Below are 16,780 nucleotides of genomic sequence, written 5' to 3'. Positions count from 1 at the left end.
GAGTGGATTTGCCTGTCTGGGTTCCGTTCCCCAGGCCTTAGGGCCGCTCCCCTCAACGCTACCTCACTTTTAAGATGAAGCAATTAAGCAATTCTGTAGACTAAGAAAGCGAAGACAAAATGGACAAAGGAGAAATTTTCACCTTCTGTGCCACTGGCGTGGAGCACCACTGACCTCCTCCAGGGGCTTGTTTGGATCAAACCAGAAAGCAGGAGATGACAGAGCACGTCTAGTGCACGTCTCAAACCAGGAGGGCTGGAGAGACCACTGCCCTGCAGCTCTGCCTCATGCTCCAGCCACTGGTGTACCCGAGGGGAGGTCTAAAAATGCCCCCTTCGTTGGGAGGCAACTTCTGGGCCACAGGAAATTTAGTTAAGGGCTGGTCCAACCCTCTCCTAGGAAAGCAAGCCTAGAGGTTACCTGTCAAGGTCACAAGCTAGTCCTTGTCACTAGCCCCCGACACACACAGAGGAAGCCTCAGCCAACTGCCGAAAGGAATGAAGGGAAAAGCGATTCAGACGCAGCCTGTGAGCGGATCAGCAAAGGGGCCTCAGTGGCTCAGGGCTGCCTTGCAAAGGGCAGCAGCGAACCTCCCAGCAAAGACCTCAGAGGGAGGAGGAGAAGGGGAAGAGGAATACAGATAAATTTATTAGTTAAATACTGATTTTACAGCCATTTCACCTTAAGACAACGTTAGCAGGTTTGTGGATTAAGGAAGGTATATGAAGGCGGCTTTCTTAGAAGAAAGCGATGTAAATGATTAAAACAGAACCTGGGTTTAAAGATACTCTCTGCTACCGCCAGGAGGATTTGGGCTGGGGGCTGGGTGTTTGGAGGAGCACAGAGGAAGGCCAGTCAGCTACATTCTGTTGGCAGCCAGGACACGGAAGGAAGCGTCTTCGTGAGCCCAGGGCCACGGGCAGCGACAGCAACGTGGAGAGGAGGCCGATTCCCAGACCGCGAGAGTGGGAGGGCACCCCGCCCCCGGCCGCCCGCCCGGTGTCTTCTCATCACTCGTCCTCTTTCTTCCATGAGTTGTGTAGTGTTGGTTTGAAATTATGTTGAGAAGCCCCTAGCATTTGGCCTCCTGGACAAAAGACTGATGCTGGAGAAAGGACGTGGGTGCAGGAGCTGCGCCCCTCGGATGCCCTCGGTCGTCAGTCCCGGCAACAGACGCGTCTCCGCGGAACCACGGCGCATGCGCAAATTCCAGGCTGACAACCCCGCCCCGCGCAGCGCAGCTCCAGGCCCGGCGATGGTGTCCACTAGACATCCTCTCCAGAAAGATCTCAAGTCTTGGATGAATGCTAGTCAAACTTGCTTCAGCACCAGAACCGTTTTTGTTCTTACTCAGGACCCCCCTGAGCGTGATGGGGTGGAAGAAGGATTTGGGGACGTGTTCAGGCTGCGGGCAGAGCTGAATCACCGAGAGCAGTGGAGGGGCGCTTATTTTCAGAGGCCTCGGGGATGAAGAGAAGGAGCGATTTTAGCCGAAAATCGCGGAAGGAACTTGCGTGGGAGGCAAAGTTGCCAGATTGCGAGTTTGCCGAAGCCACTCTGCGGTGGGAGAAGCGGCCCCTCCTCCATCTCCCCACGGAGCATCCGGTAACACTGGCCCTACCCCGTGTTTCTGGAGTCAAGATTCAGTATGAGGGATGCAGGTGTGCCGAGCCGGAAGGGGAGTGTTGGGCGAGGGCAGGACCCGCCGAGGGGCCAAGGCGTCCAAACACACGTCCATCAGATACCCTGATTCAGGCTGGAGCAGGGGCCCCGGCACCCTGCCCTCGGATCCCCCGTGCCGGGAACACCGTGCAAAAACCACCATTTCGGGCCACAGCGGTGGAAAGACAAGGGAGAAGGACATCTCGTCTCTTGTCAGGGGTGGTGAGGCAGAAAATGAGAAAGAGTCTGCAACTCCGTGGAAGGGGCTTAAGTGTGATCTGGCGAAGGGTGGGGGCTCTTCCAGATCAGAGTCTGCGCTCTCTCCAGTCCCCCACCTGCAAAGCTATCCAATAAAATCCAGCGCCCGCTCCCCTAACCAAATCATTGACTTCAAGTTTCTTCCCAGTTGTTGTCTGGAGTCATTCCCAGACAGAGCAGGCCGGCCCCCGGGAGCCCAGAGCCTCATCTCTGCTGTCCTCCGAGTCCCAAGTCCATGCAGGAATCCAAGGAGGGAAGGAGGTGACATTATGCAGTGATTATGTCCCCGTGACTGTCAGCCAAGGCCAGGCTGTTCCAAGGGTCCTGCTTGGAGCTGGCCTGCGGTGACTGGTTGACAGAAGACGCATAACCTTGCGGAGAGAGCTTCAGGGCCGAGAGGACTGGGTGGATGGAGGACCCGTGGCCGGACATCGCGCTGACCGAGAACGTCTGAAAGCGAGAAGTAATAAGATGCGGTCAATGGGATCCCTCCTGGGGCTCAGGAGGGGGTCTGGGCTGGAGAGGGGAGCCCCATTCCACAGCTGTGCCCAGGCTGGCTCCCACCCCAGGAAGGGGACGAGAGGACAGGGCCAAAGGACAAGGGCAGGAGAGGCAGCAGGCAGCACTCTGTTCCCCTGACCCCTGTGTGCTATGGGATACAGGGGGTCTGCGTGACTCGTCAGCTGCTTCTGAGCACTGACCCAGTAGCTTCGTGACTATTCTGGTTTCTCAGAAGCCTCTGACGGTCACACGAGGCATTTTCTACAGTCTTTTCACCATCAATCTCCATTTTCAGAAGGAAGCCATCCCCCCGCCCCCCCACCCAGAAGGGGCTCCTGGCTCTCCTGGCCCCAGGGCACCAGCTTCTCTTCACCCTGACGGCAGAAGGCTCCTTAGGACTCGCCCGCCTCAAGTACAGGCGGAGAAGAGATCAGAGTTAATGGGAGACCGTGACCAAGCTTGGGGGCATCCTGATCCCGGATGGGGGAACCACACAGGGAAGGGGCTAGAGGAGCAGGATTGCCATTGTATCTGACAGAGGGAAACGAGGGTCCTGCTGGCCCGTCTTCTGGACACACATGTGAAGCTGGACCTGCAGCCAACCCTCGTGACAACGGCATCCTGCCTGTGACCTCCTCACCAACCCCAGCCCGCCCGCCCTGCCCTCTGCAGCTTCTACACCTTTGCCCACGCCAGGAAGGGCCTCCTCCTCCCCTTCCTCCTGTTAAGATCTACCCACCCTCAAGGCCAAGGTCAAGCCACCCTTACTTAGGAGACAGACTGGCCTAGAAAGCCCCGCTCCGCCTCCCACACAGCGGCCGCACTCTGATTCCGGTGGTAGCAATGCTGTGTGCCAGCACACGGGTCCTGGCACAGAGGAACTGCTAAACGCGTGCATCACGGTCGTGTGTCCAAATCGCTGTAGCTTGATCAGAGGTGCTGAAACATATCCTCTTGCAGACGGCCCCTCGCCTCGGGCGGGAGCCTGGCCGCCTGGAGTCTACCCCCCAACGAGCAGTACCTGCGACAGGGAGCTGCCGTGCCCATAGTGTGATGAGAGCCCAGGCTCTGTCTTGATGGGACGCATCTCTTCCGCGCTGCTGCTGGAAGCGCTGGTGGTGGGAGGGAGGCTCTCACTGCCCGAGGGACCTGGAACAAGGCAGAGTCAGGACACCCAGCCCAGGGGCAGGGACAAACGGATGGCGGCCCTTGGAGACAGCCAGGGCAGATCCGCGCTAACGGCTTGTCTACATTTGCTGGGGAGAGAAGCAGGGTCCTTCCATCAGTGCAGGGCAACGGTTCTCACAATGAAGCAGAAGTAGCAGAATTTCAAGGGAACTTTTTCAGATGACAGGCTCACCACCCCAAACGCTTGGGGCTACGTGTGTCTCAGGATTCAAACTTTTGGATTTTAAAAAGGACAAAGACTGAGTATTAACAGAATACCTGCAGCAGGGTCTGGGAGAACACCCCGTAATTAAATACATTAATAGTTCTACAGCAGAACATGGGAATATTCGCACATGGGATAACTGAAGACTGTAACTAGCCTCTGTCAGTTCAGATTACATTTTACTGCCAAATCTAGCTCCCTGGATTTGGAATTTCGGATAGGCGATTGTACACCTGAACCGACGCCTGCTCCCGCTGGGACCCCACCATGTAAAGAGATGAAGTTCCCCAGGGGAAGGTGCTGTTCGTATAAACAATGTGGAAGCAGGGAGAAAGGCCGAGGACCTGGTGTGAGCCAGTGAACGCTCTGCTAAGACGTGACTGCCAGAAGGAGCGAGCCACTGTCGAATCTGGAAAAGGAGAACTTTGGTCATGTTCTCAGCAGTGGAACAGGGAAACTTATCTGACTTTGTCAGGCTTTAGATTAGAAGATAAACTTTCCATCATATCAGCCGACTTAATTTCTCCACAACTGCCACATTTTCCAGTGAAATCTTTAATTTGACAGCGGTACTGAGGAGGGAGTGCTCTTGGTAGGGGACCCGAGTAGTCCTCATTCTGAAATCTAGAAATTGAGAAGGCAGAGTATATATTGAACAGAATATGGGCCCTGAAGTGAAAACTCTTGGGTTTAAATTCCAGCTCTACCCATTCACAGCTGTGTGACCCTTGTGATGTCATTGCCCTCTCTGAGCCTCAGCTTGCTCATTAGTAAAATGGAGATCATAAATGGGGTCTCATGGGGGTCTGTAAAGATCAATGAGATAATATTTGTGAAGGAGCTTGGCAAGGTACAGAGTACTACATGATGTTAATTATACACTGGCTTACAAATCAATGTTACAAATCAATCTGAACATGACTCACAGGACCCTGTCTTCCTGCACCCCACTTAGCCCAAAGCAAATTGAAAGAACTTGAGTTCCTGAGTGGCTGGAGCACCAAAGATGGAGGGACCGACTCATGTTCCTTTTTCCTCCAGGCCCTCAACCGGTCCAGCTGGACCTCTGCAGTCTTTGCAACTGGCAAAAACCAGGCCACAACATGAGTTGAACCTGCTTTAAAAGCTCCCAATATGTTCCATGGTGATGTTACTTTTGCACTGGGTTATGCATTCTGTCCTGAACGGCCAGGGATGGACGATGCTATCATTACACCCTGGTAGCCTGGGCTGGCCCACCTGAGCACACATGATGCTCACACACTCTGAGAGCTACTGAGTTATTCATATAATTACACATCGATCTTTTTCTCACCTGCTGGTGTCTTCGATTTGTTAAGGTTCTTGGGCTTCCGTTTTCTGGTTTGAATCCCCTCTTTCCGCATCGCAAGAGGCCTGGGGACCTAGGGGGTCACAAGTCAATATACGTGGTTTTCCATTTGTACCTGACCCGTGACATTATTTACACACACACACACACACACGCACACACAAATACACAACGAGAAGGCCAGATCTATGCAATTCCTCTACAAACCTTGGGGCTGAGACTGAGTGAATCAGGCCTGGAACTCCTGCTGAGCAAGAAATCAATTCTAGCAAAAAAAAAAAACGTGTTGAGCATGTCTATTCCATGCTGGGTATTATACTAAACTCTAGAGAAACAAAGACCTAAAGACACAGTCCCTTCTCTCCAGAGGTTCACAGTTGGGAAAGACAGACAGATAGAAGATAACCAGATTCATAGGTGACGAGGGAAAATAGAAAAGAAACACTGAACTGTGTCCCGGGCTGGGGGAGGGAAAGTGGCACATGGGCACATCAAGGCAGGCCTCCCTGAGGAGGTGATGCCTGGGTTGTAGGAGACTGTCAAGTCGATGAGGGGCAGACATTTCAAGCAGCAAGAACAGTACGTGCCAAAGCCGCTAACTGATCAGCCACACTGGGACACTGTGCGAGTGAAGAGGGGGTGCTACTAATAGCTATGCCGAGATCATGGGCACGCCCTGAGGCGGCCTGGAGAGTGGGGATGTAAAGTCACTCTACACGGAGCAGCTCTGCACCGTGCTGAGCCTGGCTGGGGCAAGTGGTGGTTTCCATGGGTGTCGGGAGCAGCGGGGACAATGGTGGAGAGACTGCCCTGTGGCCAGTGCCTGAGTCCTTTATGACAGCACTTTAGGGCGTCTGAATTCTCCTAAACAAGCAGTGACTGTCGGGCATCACACTCCTGAGCCATTCAAGATGCCTGAACAAGTGTCGGGGGCAGGCCTGCAGGGTCATCTTTCTACTATTTTAGAAGAGTGGGCCTGCCCCACATCTGGCTTCTTTCAGGCCTGGCCAACCAAATTGTTTAGCCCCTGGTCTGTGCTAGTCTCCCATATGGGACTAACAGAGGCCACACCCGCAAATACAGAAGGACAAGTGATGACCACGTCGGAGATGTGAACATGGAATTGTTAAGAAAGAAGTGCAGGGAATTCCCTGGCGGTCCAGTGGTTAGAACTCTGCACTCTCACTGCTGAGGGCCCGGGTTCAATCCCTGGTCAGGGAACTAAGATCCCACAAGCCACGCATGGTGCGGCCAAAAAAAAAGAGAAGTGCAGTAGCATACGTGAACTCGAACTGCCTTCTAGTCAACTGAGAGTCAGACGAGACAGCACTCCCACTCGTGGAGGAAAGTATCCTCCCCTCCCTGCCCTGCCTCCCCCTACCACCCCTGCCCCCGTGCCCACCTCTTGAAGACCATCCTGACTTCAGAAGAATCCTGTCCTCATGTTTATCCCCACCCACCTCAGTACTTTTTAAAAAAAATGGTCATAAAATGCACATCACATAAAATTTACCATCTTAAGCATTATCAAGTGTGCAGTTCAGTAGTGTCAAGTATACTCGCATTAATGGATAAAGTCACCTGTGACAGTATAGTGTAAGGAAAGGGAATGCTTTCTAAAAAGACTTTGCAGATTTTCATTTTGAATTTTAAGTGGCAATTTTGAATTTCGGCTGCCAGTGCCAACCTCAAACCTGTAATTCTTAACATAGACGTTAAGATTGTACTCATAATTATGATCAGATATATGTTAATTGATTTTCCTAACTTGGTGTCAGTTTCTAAGGATAAGTCTCCTCTTAGATGCCATAATTAAATGTGTTTAGAGGGCTTCCCTGGTGGTGCAGTGGTTGCGAGTCCGCCTGCTGATGCAGGGGACACAGGTTCGTGCCCCGGTCCGGGAAGATCCCACATGCCGCGGAGCGGCTGGGCCTGTGAGCCATGGCCGCTGAGCCTGCGCATCCAGAGCCTGTGCTCTGCGGTGGGAGGGGCCACAGCAGTGAGAGGCCCGCGTACCACAAAAAAAAAAAAAAAAATGTGTTTAGAGCTGATGATAAATTTCTTAATCTTAATTATTCTGGGAGTATCGTCCTAGAGACATTATGTTCTTATGAAAATTCCAAATACCAAAAATGCCACAGGGTATTTTGACATAGCATAGTGATGGTGGGGAGAAGAAATGCATGTGACTGAGAGAGTCACTAATTCAGTGTTTCTTAAAACTTTTTTTTGTTTGTTTGTGGTACGTGGGCCTCTCACTTGTGGCCTCTCCCGTTGCGGAGCACAGGCTCCGGACGCGCAGGCTCAGCGGCCATGGCTCACGGGCCCAGCCGCTCCGCGGCATGTGGGATCTTCCCGGACCGGGGCACGAACCCGTGTCCCCTGCACCGGCTGGCGGACTCTCAACTACTGCGCCATCAGGGAAGCCCCCTTAAAACTTCTTTTCATCAAGCCCACCCCCAAAGCCTTTTAAACTTTTTTTTTTAAATACTGCCCCAATGAATTTTTTTTGGCCGTGCCACATGGCTTGTGGGATCTTAGTTCCCCAACCAGGGACTGAACCCGAGCCCCCGTCAGTGAAAGCATGGAGTCCTAACCACTGGACCGCCAGGGAATTCCCCCAATGAATTTTAATATCATAGATATGCTGTATATGTATTATATCTGCTTTATACATGAAAAGACTAGGGGTTTTTTTTGGTCCTACTTGGGGGTGACACCACATGACACCATCCCCATTTGAGAATGCGCATGCTAATATATCTTTTTTAAAAGGAGAGGGGACCTAGTGATAGACATTTGCACTGGCAGATGTATCTCTATGTGTGTCCAAATCTTGAAGCAGCATTTTTTTCTGCCAGCGTCACTAGAAAATAGAAGAACTTTGTTTTCTGCCAGTCACCATCTTTTAACAGCTGTGCTTTATACCCTTCCCACCATAGGCATCAGACAGATCATTTCCCACTGGCTTTGGAGGTCTTGCTAGATTCTTACTTGATTTATAAATGTACCATAAATAGAATCATTCAGGTTCCTTCTCATTTATAAAAATCAATTAAAATCCTAGGTGAATGAATTTATTTTAATTAAAGTTTTTCATCATAACACGTTGATAAATGGCACTGAAATTTTACTGATGAGTCGACTGTCATATTCAAGTAGGCTGCTTGCAGGAACTGATAGAACTATTGGTTGATTTAAAATGTAACACAGATGCCAAAGTTTTAGTGTACATTATTACCCAGACTACTGCATTATCTTTGTAAAAATTTCCTCAGATGCTATGTACAGGTGCCATGTAAAATAGGCTAATGTGCATTTCTATGAGAATTCTGGTAAACTGCCTTGCTATGATTTTTCATGTAAAGTATGTCCTCTAGTATTGATACAGAGTATGTCTATTCACCAGTCTACTGAAACCTAGTGGTTTAAAATATGATTATTAAGAAATAAGTTTTTGGGCTTCCCTGGTGGCGCGGTGGTTGAGAGTCCGCCTGCCGATGCAGGGGACACGGGTTCGTGCCCCGGTCCGGGAAGATCCCACATGCCGTGGAGCAGCTAGACCTGTGAGCCATGGCCGCTGAGCCTGCGCGTCCGGTGCCTGTGCTCCGCAACGGGAGAGGCCACAACAGTGACAGGCCCGTGTACCGCAAAAAAAAAAGCAATAAGTTTTTAAGAAGACTTTATTAAAGTGGGATCTAGAAGATGTGATAAGTACTTTTGACTTCAAAATAATGAATTTATAATTGGCCTCTGTCTAAAAACTTGAATTGCAGTGGATTTGTACCTAAACACAATCTTATGCGTAATTGTATGAAATTTGGTGTGGTTCAGAAAGGCTTTCCCTCCCCACTTTTTTTCCTTCTATTTAACTGTGGGCTATTAGCAGCCATATCAAATCCAATCATTTTAATTTTCCAACGCACCTATAATCCTTTTATCCTTATTCTAAGATTATCATTTCACCTCGTAATGAATTGAAAAAATGGTGAGGATACTTTACAAATTCACTCAATCACTGTCAATTTAGTAACTCTTTTTTTAAAAAAAATAAATTTATTTATTTATGGCTGCTTTGTGTCTTTGTTGCTGCGCACGGGCTTTCTCTAGTTGCGGCGAGCGGGGTCTACTCTGTTGCGGTGTGCGGGCTTCTCATTGCAGTGGCTTCTCTTGTTGCGGAGCAGGGGCTCTAGGCACACGGGCTTCAGTAGTTGTGGCACGCGGGCTGTAGAGTATATGCTCAGTAGTTGTGGCACACAGGCTTAATTGCTCCGCGGCATGTGGGATCTTCCCTGACCAGGGCTCGAACCCATGTCCCCTGCATTGGCAGGCAGATTCTTAACCACTGTGCCACCAGGGAAGTGCCCCAATTTAGTAACTCTTAATAACCTTAGTTAAAGTAAAAGCTCAACTGCTTGTGCCTACTATAGAGCCGTTGAGGAGACGTGGCAACAGATCTGCTCAGTCCTTTGCTTTGTAGACTTCATCTAGAGGGACCAGTCAATATCTTATTAAACTATGATATGATTAGAATGGTTATGGTTGTATTATTGCAGGTCTGGGAACTATGCATTAAGTGTGTCTAATGAATTTGGGGTGCTACAAAGTTATCAAATATAACTGAGCTGTTTCATTTCAGGGAATTGCCAGTCAGTGTAACCATTTTTAAATATTTTAGGATGAAAATAGTTTAAACCATTTTTTTAAGCTTGAAATCCTGAAGGCTGTGCTTCAAGTTGACTTAGAGGTAAACCTATTGGGGAAATAAGTGACCCACTTACAGACTGAAGGCCTCTATTACTTCAGAAAGATGTTCTACATTTTCTGGCATCCTAAGAATAAGATTTTATCTCTGTAAGTACACCTCATTTCCATTCTACTTAGGACTAATGGATCCTCGTGTGGCAAAGAGCTGAAGAATGGAGAAAACTGGATAGCTGATAATCCAGATAGTTCTTAGCACTCTGAACAACCCCAGGTACAGCCATCCAAGCCAGTAACTACATTGCTGCATTATTTCTTTGTGAAATTTGCTTCTTGTCTGTACCCTTGAAATTGAATAACATTTCATGAGACTCCTTAAAAAAAAAGTGTACTTGCATTGCTATGAACCATCACCACCATTCACCTCCAGAACACTTTTCATTTTGCAGAACTGAACTCTGCTCATTAACTGGTCACTCCTCATTTCCCCATCCCTTCAGCCCTTGGCAACCACTATTCTACTTTCTGTCTTTAAGAATTTGACTCCTCTGGGACCTCATGTAAGTGGAATCACACTGTGTTTGTCCTTTTGTGACTGGCTTCTTTCATTTAGCACCATGTCCTCAAGGTCTATGCATGTTGTAGCCTGTGTCAGAACTTCCTTCCTTTTATTTTATTTATTTATTTTGTGGTACGCGGGCCTCTCACTGTCGTGGCCTCTCCCGTTGGGACGCGCAGGCTCAGCGGGCATGGCTCATGGGCCCAGCCGCTCTGCAGCATGTGGGATCTTCCCGGACCGGGGCACGAACCCGTGTCCCCTGCATCGGCAGGTGGACTCTCAACCACTGTGCCACCAGGGAAGCCCAGAACTTCCTTCCTTTTGAAGGCTGGATAATATCCCATCGTATGTGTAGACCACATTTTGCTTATCCATCCATCCATCAATAGACACATGGGTTGCTTCCACCTTTTGGCTATTGCGAATAATGCTGCTGTGAACATGAGCATACAGATGTTTGTTCGAGATTCTGCTTTCAATTCTTTTTGGATTTATACCAGAAATAGATCGCTGTATCATATAGTAATTCTATTTCTAATTTTTTACAGACACAATCCTTTTAATACCTGCATAATATTCCTCTATCAGTTCCTTTTATCATTCCCCTATCGAAGAACAATAGTTTCTTTAACCATTTTCCTCCCAAAGGTGTTTTTCCTCCATTTTCATTATTACAATGATTCAACAAGTATCCTTGTATACACTTCTTACAAAAGTTGACCCTTGAACAACATGGGTTTGAACTGCATGCATGGGTCCACTTAAATGTGGATTTTTTTTCCATAGTAAATACTACAGCACTACATGATCCGTGGTTGGTTGACTCTGCACATGTGGAACCACAGGTAAGGAGAAATCATGTACACGTAGGGCAGACTATAGGTTAGAAATGGATTTTTGAGTGCAGAAGGTCGGCACCCCCAACCCCTGCATTGTTCAAGGGTCCATATGTTTTCTTATGAGTATTCTTAACTATATTCTTAGACTTTTTTTTTTTTTGGCTGTGTTGGCTCTTTGCTGCTGTGCGTGGGCTTTCTCTATTTTTAGACATTTTTAAGCTCATTATAACAAGAAAACATGAAAAGATGCATGAGATTAAGTTAATAACAACCCCTCCCATCTTACTACTATCAATCCTCTGCCCATGAGGCAATTGGAATAACAGCCTGTTTCTTACATTTTAAAAAGTTCTCAAACATGTGTGCACATGTACATATCTGTATACATATGTATGTGTATTCATCCGTCCAAAAGTGTTCAATGTATATATAAGCAACTACATATAAATTATGTTCTCCCTCTTTCTTTATAAAACTGGAACCATGCTATGTACAGTGTTCTGCACGGACTTCGTTTTTAAGCACTATGTAATGGAGATTGTTCCAAATTAGAACATAAAGAGCTTTGGTAATTCCCTGGCGGTCCAGTGGTTAAGACTCTGCACTTTCACAGCCGAGGGCCTGAGTTCGATCCCTGGTTGGGGAACTAAGATCCCACAAGCCGTGTGGCCAGAAAAAAAAGAGGCTTGTAGAAGCTCTCTGTATTCTGGAAATATTAATCCTTTTTCTCATTTATGTGTATATTGGTTTTACTTTCTTGGGGTATCTTTTTCCATACACTAATATGAAATGTTATACAATCAAATATATCTAATTTTTCTTTTATGGCTTAAGAGTTTTGAAAACTTGCTGAAGAAAACGTCTCCTCCCACCCTTAAGGTTATATAAATACTCCCCCTCTACATTTTCTTCTAGCATTTTTATTGTCTCTATTTAAAGATGTTTTACGTTTCATATGTTTAATACATCCAAGTTTGTTTTTGCTTTTGGTAGGAGGTAGAGGTCAAGTTTTCTTTTTGTTTTCCAGATTATGTCAATACAGTCATTCTTAAAAAGCTATCCCTTATCCATTGAATTGTTACCTTTGTTATATATCAAACTACCACACATATAGACTATTTTTTAGTCTCTTCAACTGTGAATGGGAATTAGACTTATGTAACGTTAAAGATGGAAATGATGTTCCATAGCAATGTCTCTGTTATGGTCTGAATGTCTGTGTCCCTCTCAAATTCATATGTGCACAAACCTAACATGCAAGGTGATGGTATTAGGAAGTGGGGCCTTTGGGAGGTGATGGGGTCATGAGGGTGGAGCCTTCATGAATGGGATTAGTGCCCTTATAATAGAGACCCCACAGTGCTCCTTTGCCCCTTCCACCAAGCGAGGACACAGTGAGAGAAGTCTGCCACTGGACAGGGGTCCTCCCTCAACCCTGCTGGCCTCTGATCTCTGAGCTCCAGCCTCTAGAACCATGGAGGTTAACTGCTATTGTTTAAGCCGCCCAGTCTATGGTATTGCTATAGCAACCCTAACGCACTACGACAGTCTCTAAGGTCCCTTCCAGATCTACATTTCTTTGTTAAGAAGGAGAAAATGAATTTTGATCTGCAGGGAGGAAGAGGGGTGAGACCCGAGCGGTGGAGGAAAGCGCGGGACACGGTCGGGGGACCCTTACGCCGTGGAGCTTCATGTAGAGGCCGCAGGCGTTGCACACGGGCTCGCCCTCGGCGTTGCGGCGCCACAGAGTGGTGGTGGTAGTCTGGCAGTTCGCGCAGGAGAGGCCCACTCGGCGGGAGGCGGACTGCAACACAGGAGACAGACCCTTCAGGTCCAAGGACAAGGACACGCAGGTGCCGCAGCATCTCGCTTCACCGGCAGCAAGTGTGGGGCATGGCTGGGTGAGAGTCTCAGACCAGCCACCGCACCGGATGCTCGGATGCCGCGTCCCTAAGCCTCTCCTGGGGGCGTGGGAGCAAAAGGGCTGTGCTGCAGGGGATGGCAGATCCTGGTCATAACTGCAGCGTCAGCAACATTATCAGTCACTCGCGTCAGGGAAAAGCCCAGCAAGCCCTGCACACTGTAGGCAGAAAAGCTTCTCCCCAAAGTAGAACGAATCCGGGCCTCAGGGGCCGGGAGTGAGTGGGGGTGAGGAATTACTGTGTCCGAGTGTCTTCAAAGACTGACCTCAAGAAAGGGAAGCACCAGGGTTTATCCCCTCTGTTCTTCTTTCCCTAATATCTGTGGAAAGCTAGTTCAAATTGGTCAAAATCAAATTTTAGTAGAAAAGACCAGGAAACTAGGAGACAAAAACTTGGTTCCAGCTCTTCCCCAGCCACAGGGCCCAGCATGCCCCACATAATCTCCCTGGTCTTTGGGTTTATCAACGGATCAACTGAAAACAGGGTAAGTCACAACACAGAAAGGATGAATTAGCCTTCCTTGTGGAGCTGATGTGAACATAGGCGATACACCTGACAACGCTGGGTCGGGGAGCAGAAGTCTGGACTCTGGTCCCTGAGGGGAGACTCAGTGTCTAAGTGGCCATGGGCAAGGCCATTAGCTTTTCTGAGCCTCACTGTTCATTTCTGCATAGCTAAGGGGTTGAACTAAATGGCCTGGACCATCCTCGTAGTTCAAGCCAACTCTGAAGGTGTAAGAAATTACTATTTGCCACTCATCCAGCCCTTAAACCTGCACCTTCTCTGAAACATGACTTGAAGCCTCAAACTCAAAACCAGGAATTTCCCACCAAGGCCGAGCCCTGAAGCCAGGAGCTGACAGAAGGAGAGAAGCCTGGCTGCTGGGCGCGCGGCACTGGCTTACCAGGCGGCGCTGGGGCTTGATGAGGGGCCGGTTGATGCCGTTCATCTTGTGGTAGAGGCCGCAGGCGTTGCACAGGTAGTGTCCCGTCCCATCCCGCCGCCACAGCGGGGTGGACATGGCCCCGCAGTTGACACACTCTCTGCCTTCCGAGAAGTCGTCAAACATATCTACTGGGTGGGAAACAATACAGAGGATTAGTTCTCTGTTTATGCCAGAAATCTCACAGCGGAGAATCTAGACACCAAGGAAATAATGCCCTCTCCTTGCAAGGAGTGGAAGACGGATCGCTTTGGGCTGCCTGGCTTTTCCTCGCTTGGCCCTAAGCCTTGGGAACCGGCTCAGAGGGCTGTCCTAGCAAGCGGACCTTACCCCCGGCATCCCAGACACAGCAGGCTCTCCCTGGTCACGAGAAAGGGAACAGAGTGTGGCAGAGACCACGAGCGCCTGGATTTCTCTCTTCAGAGCCTGGCGGGGGCGGGGTTCCACCTAACACTGAGTTCCACTCAAGACCTTCTTTCTCTCTTTTTTCCCTTTCAAAATTGAGATTCCATTTCCTTTTCAATAAAAATATAATAAATATTTACTTCGGGAAAATTAAATGCTGGAATGTGTAAAAAAATATAGGAATAGTACATAATCCTGTAACTCAAAGATCACCATGTTATTAACATCTTGTTCTGTTAGATCCTTTGCAACGTTTTATATATTGACATATTTTTGTCTACTTGAGGTCAAGCTGTATCATTTTGAGCCCGTTTTTTCACTTCATACCAAAGCATTTTCCCACATTAGAAATTCTTTATAAACGTATTTTAGTGTATATTATCCCATGCTAGGACTGCACCATCCTTTATTCTCATTGGACTTCTACTTAGCCAGTTTCTGACTTTTGTAGACACCGCTCATTTTGAAAACTAATCTTAGCATTTCTGCTTATGCCTCAGGATACTCCCCTAGACGCAGAATTACTGAGCCAGAGGGACTATCTTTTTCTGAAAGTTCTTGAAATTTTCAAACTTTCCTGCAGAAAAAGGCTGTAACTCATTTTTCTCATTTCAATGCATCTGTATGATATGCTGTGTCATAGCTCGACATTTTTCTTGCTTATTGGAACATAAAATAAAGGTGCATATTATGAGCAATGGTGTTTTAGAGTGGAACCCGTCCACAGGAACGTAGCCATCCCTGCCATTTCCCTGCACTCACTCACAGGCCCCTCCCTCCCCATCACCTTTGTCTTCCATGTCTATAGAATTTAACAATTGACTCATCTCACTCGTGGCCATTTCAGTCATCCTGCTGAGACAGGCTGGGCCAGTTTCCTTATTCCTTGTGATCTACATAAAGTCTGGCTCAGAACTTCCAGAAGTCTCTCTGACTCCATGTATACAAAATGCTTCCTATGTTGAACATTTTTATATCCTTTCTAAATTTTCTGTCCCTAAATACAGCCACCCTGGTGTTCAGATTGTTCTTGTCCCACTACCAGAGGCAAAAGTGGATTTTTCTCTAGTTCAGGGGGGAGACTTGGGGAGGAGGGTAAGAGCTCTCCCTCCATCAGCCTAGCCCCTTACCCTGGGGTTTAAGGCCGCACATTCTGCTAGTTCTGTGGCCTCGCTACCTGCTCTGAGGGAACTCGGGCTGGAGAAGAGGATGGTGGAGGCCCTCTCCTCAACTCTGGGTACACAAACAGTCATTTGCACCTGCAAACAAGTAACTATGAGTAAACAGTGTGCAGGTGTGAGGGGCTGTTTGCTCAGGCCGGGGAGCTGAGCACACATCGGTCACAAGAGAGGCTATTTTTGCACCTGGGTCACACTGAGAACCCTCCAGCAAGGTCACCTGCCTTGAGAGCCGCACATGACACGATGACTCCTGTTCTCGGCTTGCTTCCCCAAACCCGGGGGGAGGCGTGGACTGAACAACCTGCATGTCACCCTCCACCTGCCCTTGCCCGGTGGCCCTGCTCCCTCGGCCCAGCCTTCCAGTGAGGGGACTGGAAAGGCCAAGGGAGCTCACAAAAGGCCCTCAGACCAAGGAGGGGCGCTGGCAAGGTCCTCATTTTGTAGAGTGTTTGCAATCAACACTAGATGGCGCTACAGCCCCTAAATTGATCCTCTGCATTCCTGTCTAGATCACGACGGAGGGCTTTTTACATCACCTTTCCAGTCCAAACAGAGCACAACCCAATTAGTCTATTTTTTTTTTAAATGAAGAAATTTAAACACATTAAAAAGTGGCCCAAATAGGAAAATGAGCTCTTATTTAATCACCATCCAGCTTCCAACAATTTGTGGCCAATCTTGTCTCAGGTACACCTCCTCCACCCACTTTCCCCCATCCTGATTTCTTTTGAAGAAAATCCCAGACATTCTGTCATTTCACTCATAAATATTTCAGAACGTGCCTCTCACCGATGAAGATTCACACTCTTTTCCTTTTAAAGATAAGCAAACCAATCTCTTTCCTATGTTCCAGTTCATCTAAAGAAAGCTGCACAGGGAGAGGGTCTTTCTCCATCCATTCCTCTTTTCTGGAGGGGAGATTCCCTTTTCTCTTCATATGTATTGTTTTACACCCAGGACAGGATCTCAGCCCAGGAGCCTCCTTAGCAGTCCTGGTCTCTCTACTGGTTACTGGCCTGACTACCTTGAGAACCCAGCACCGAGGCTCGCCTTAGAAATGCCTTCTTGCCACACAGAATGGGT

General features: G+C 48.3%; 1 protein-coding gene across 3 annotated transcripts in view; it reads right to left on the bottom strand.

Moving 5' to 3' along the window:
• Positions 1–635: 635 nt before the first annotated feature.
• Positions 636–16,780, bottom strand: part of GATA4 (GATA binding protein 4) — a 53,880-nt gene continuing 37,735 nt past the window's right edge. The window contains exons 3-7 of one of the 3 annotated variants that reach the window (XM_060015265.1): positions 14,073–14,242; positions 12,925–13,050; positions 5,130–5,217; positions 3,443–3,570; positions 636–2,370 (exon numbers count right to left, since the gene is read on the bottom strand). In XM_060015265.1, the coding sequence (XP_059871248.1) occupies positions 2,188–2,370; positions 3,443–3,570; positions 5,130–5,217; positions 12,925–13,050; positions 14,073–14,242 (695 nt within the window). In that variant the 3' untranslated portion in view covers positions 636–2,187. Of the gene's footprint in view, positions 2,371–3,442; positions 4,439–5,129; positions 5,218–12,924; positions 13,051–14,072; positions 14,243–16,780 lie in introns of those variants that run through there. The other 2 variants (XM_060015266.1, XM_060015267.1) reach the window with 2 other exon arrangements.

Source organism: Delphinus delphis, chromosome 6, assembly GCF_949987515.2.
Source record: "Delphinus delphis chromosome 6, mDelDel1.2, whole genome shotgun sequence".
In the NCBI taxonomy this organism is placed as follows: Eukaryota; Metazoa; Chordata; class Mammalia; order Artiodactyla; family Delphinidae; genus Delphinus; species Delphinus delphis.
The sequence above is the reverse complement of the archived record's forward strand: the minus strand, read 5'-3'. Positions and strand labels throughout refer to the sequence as shown.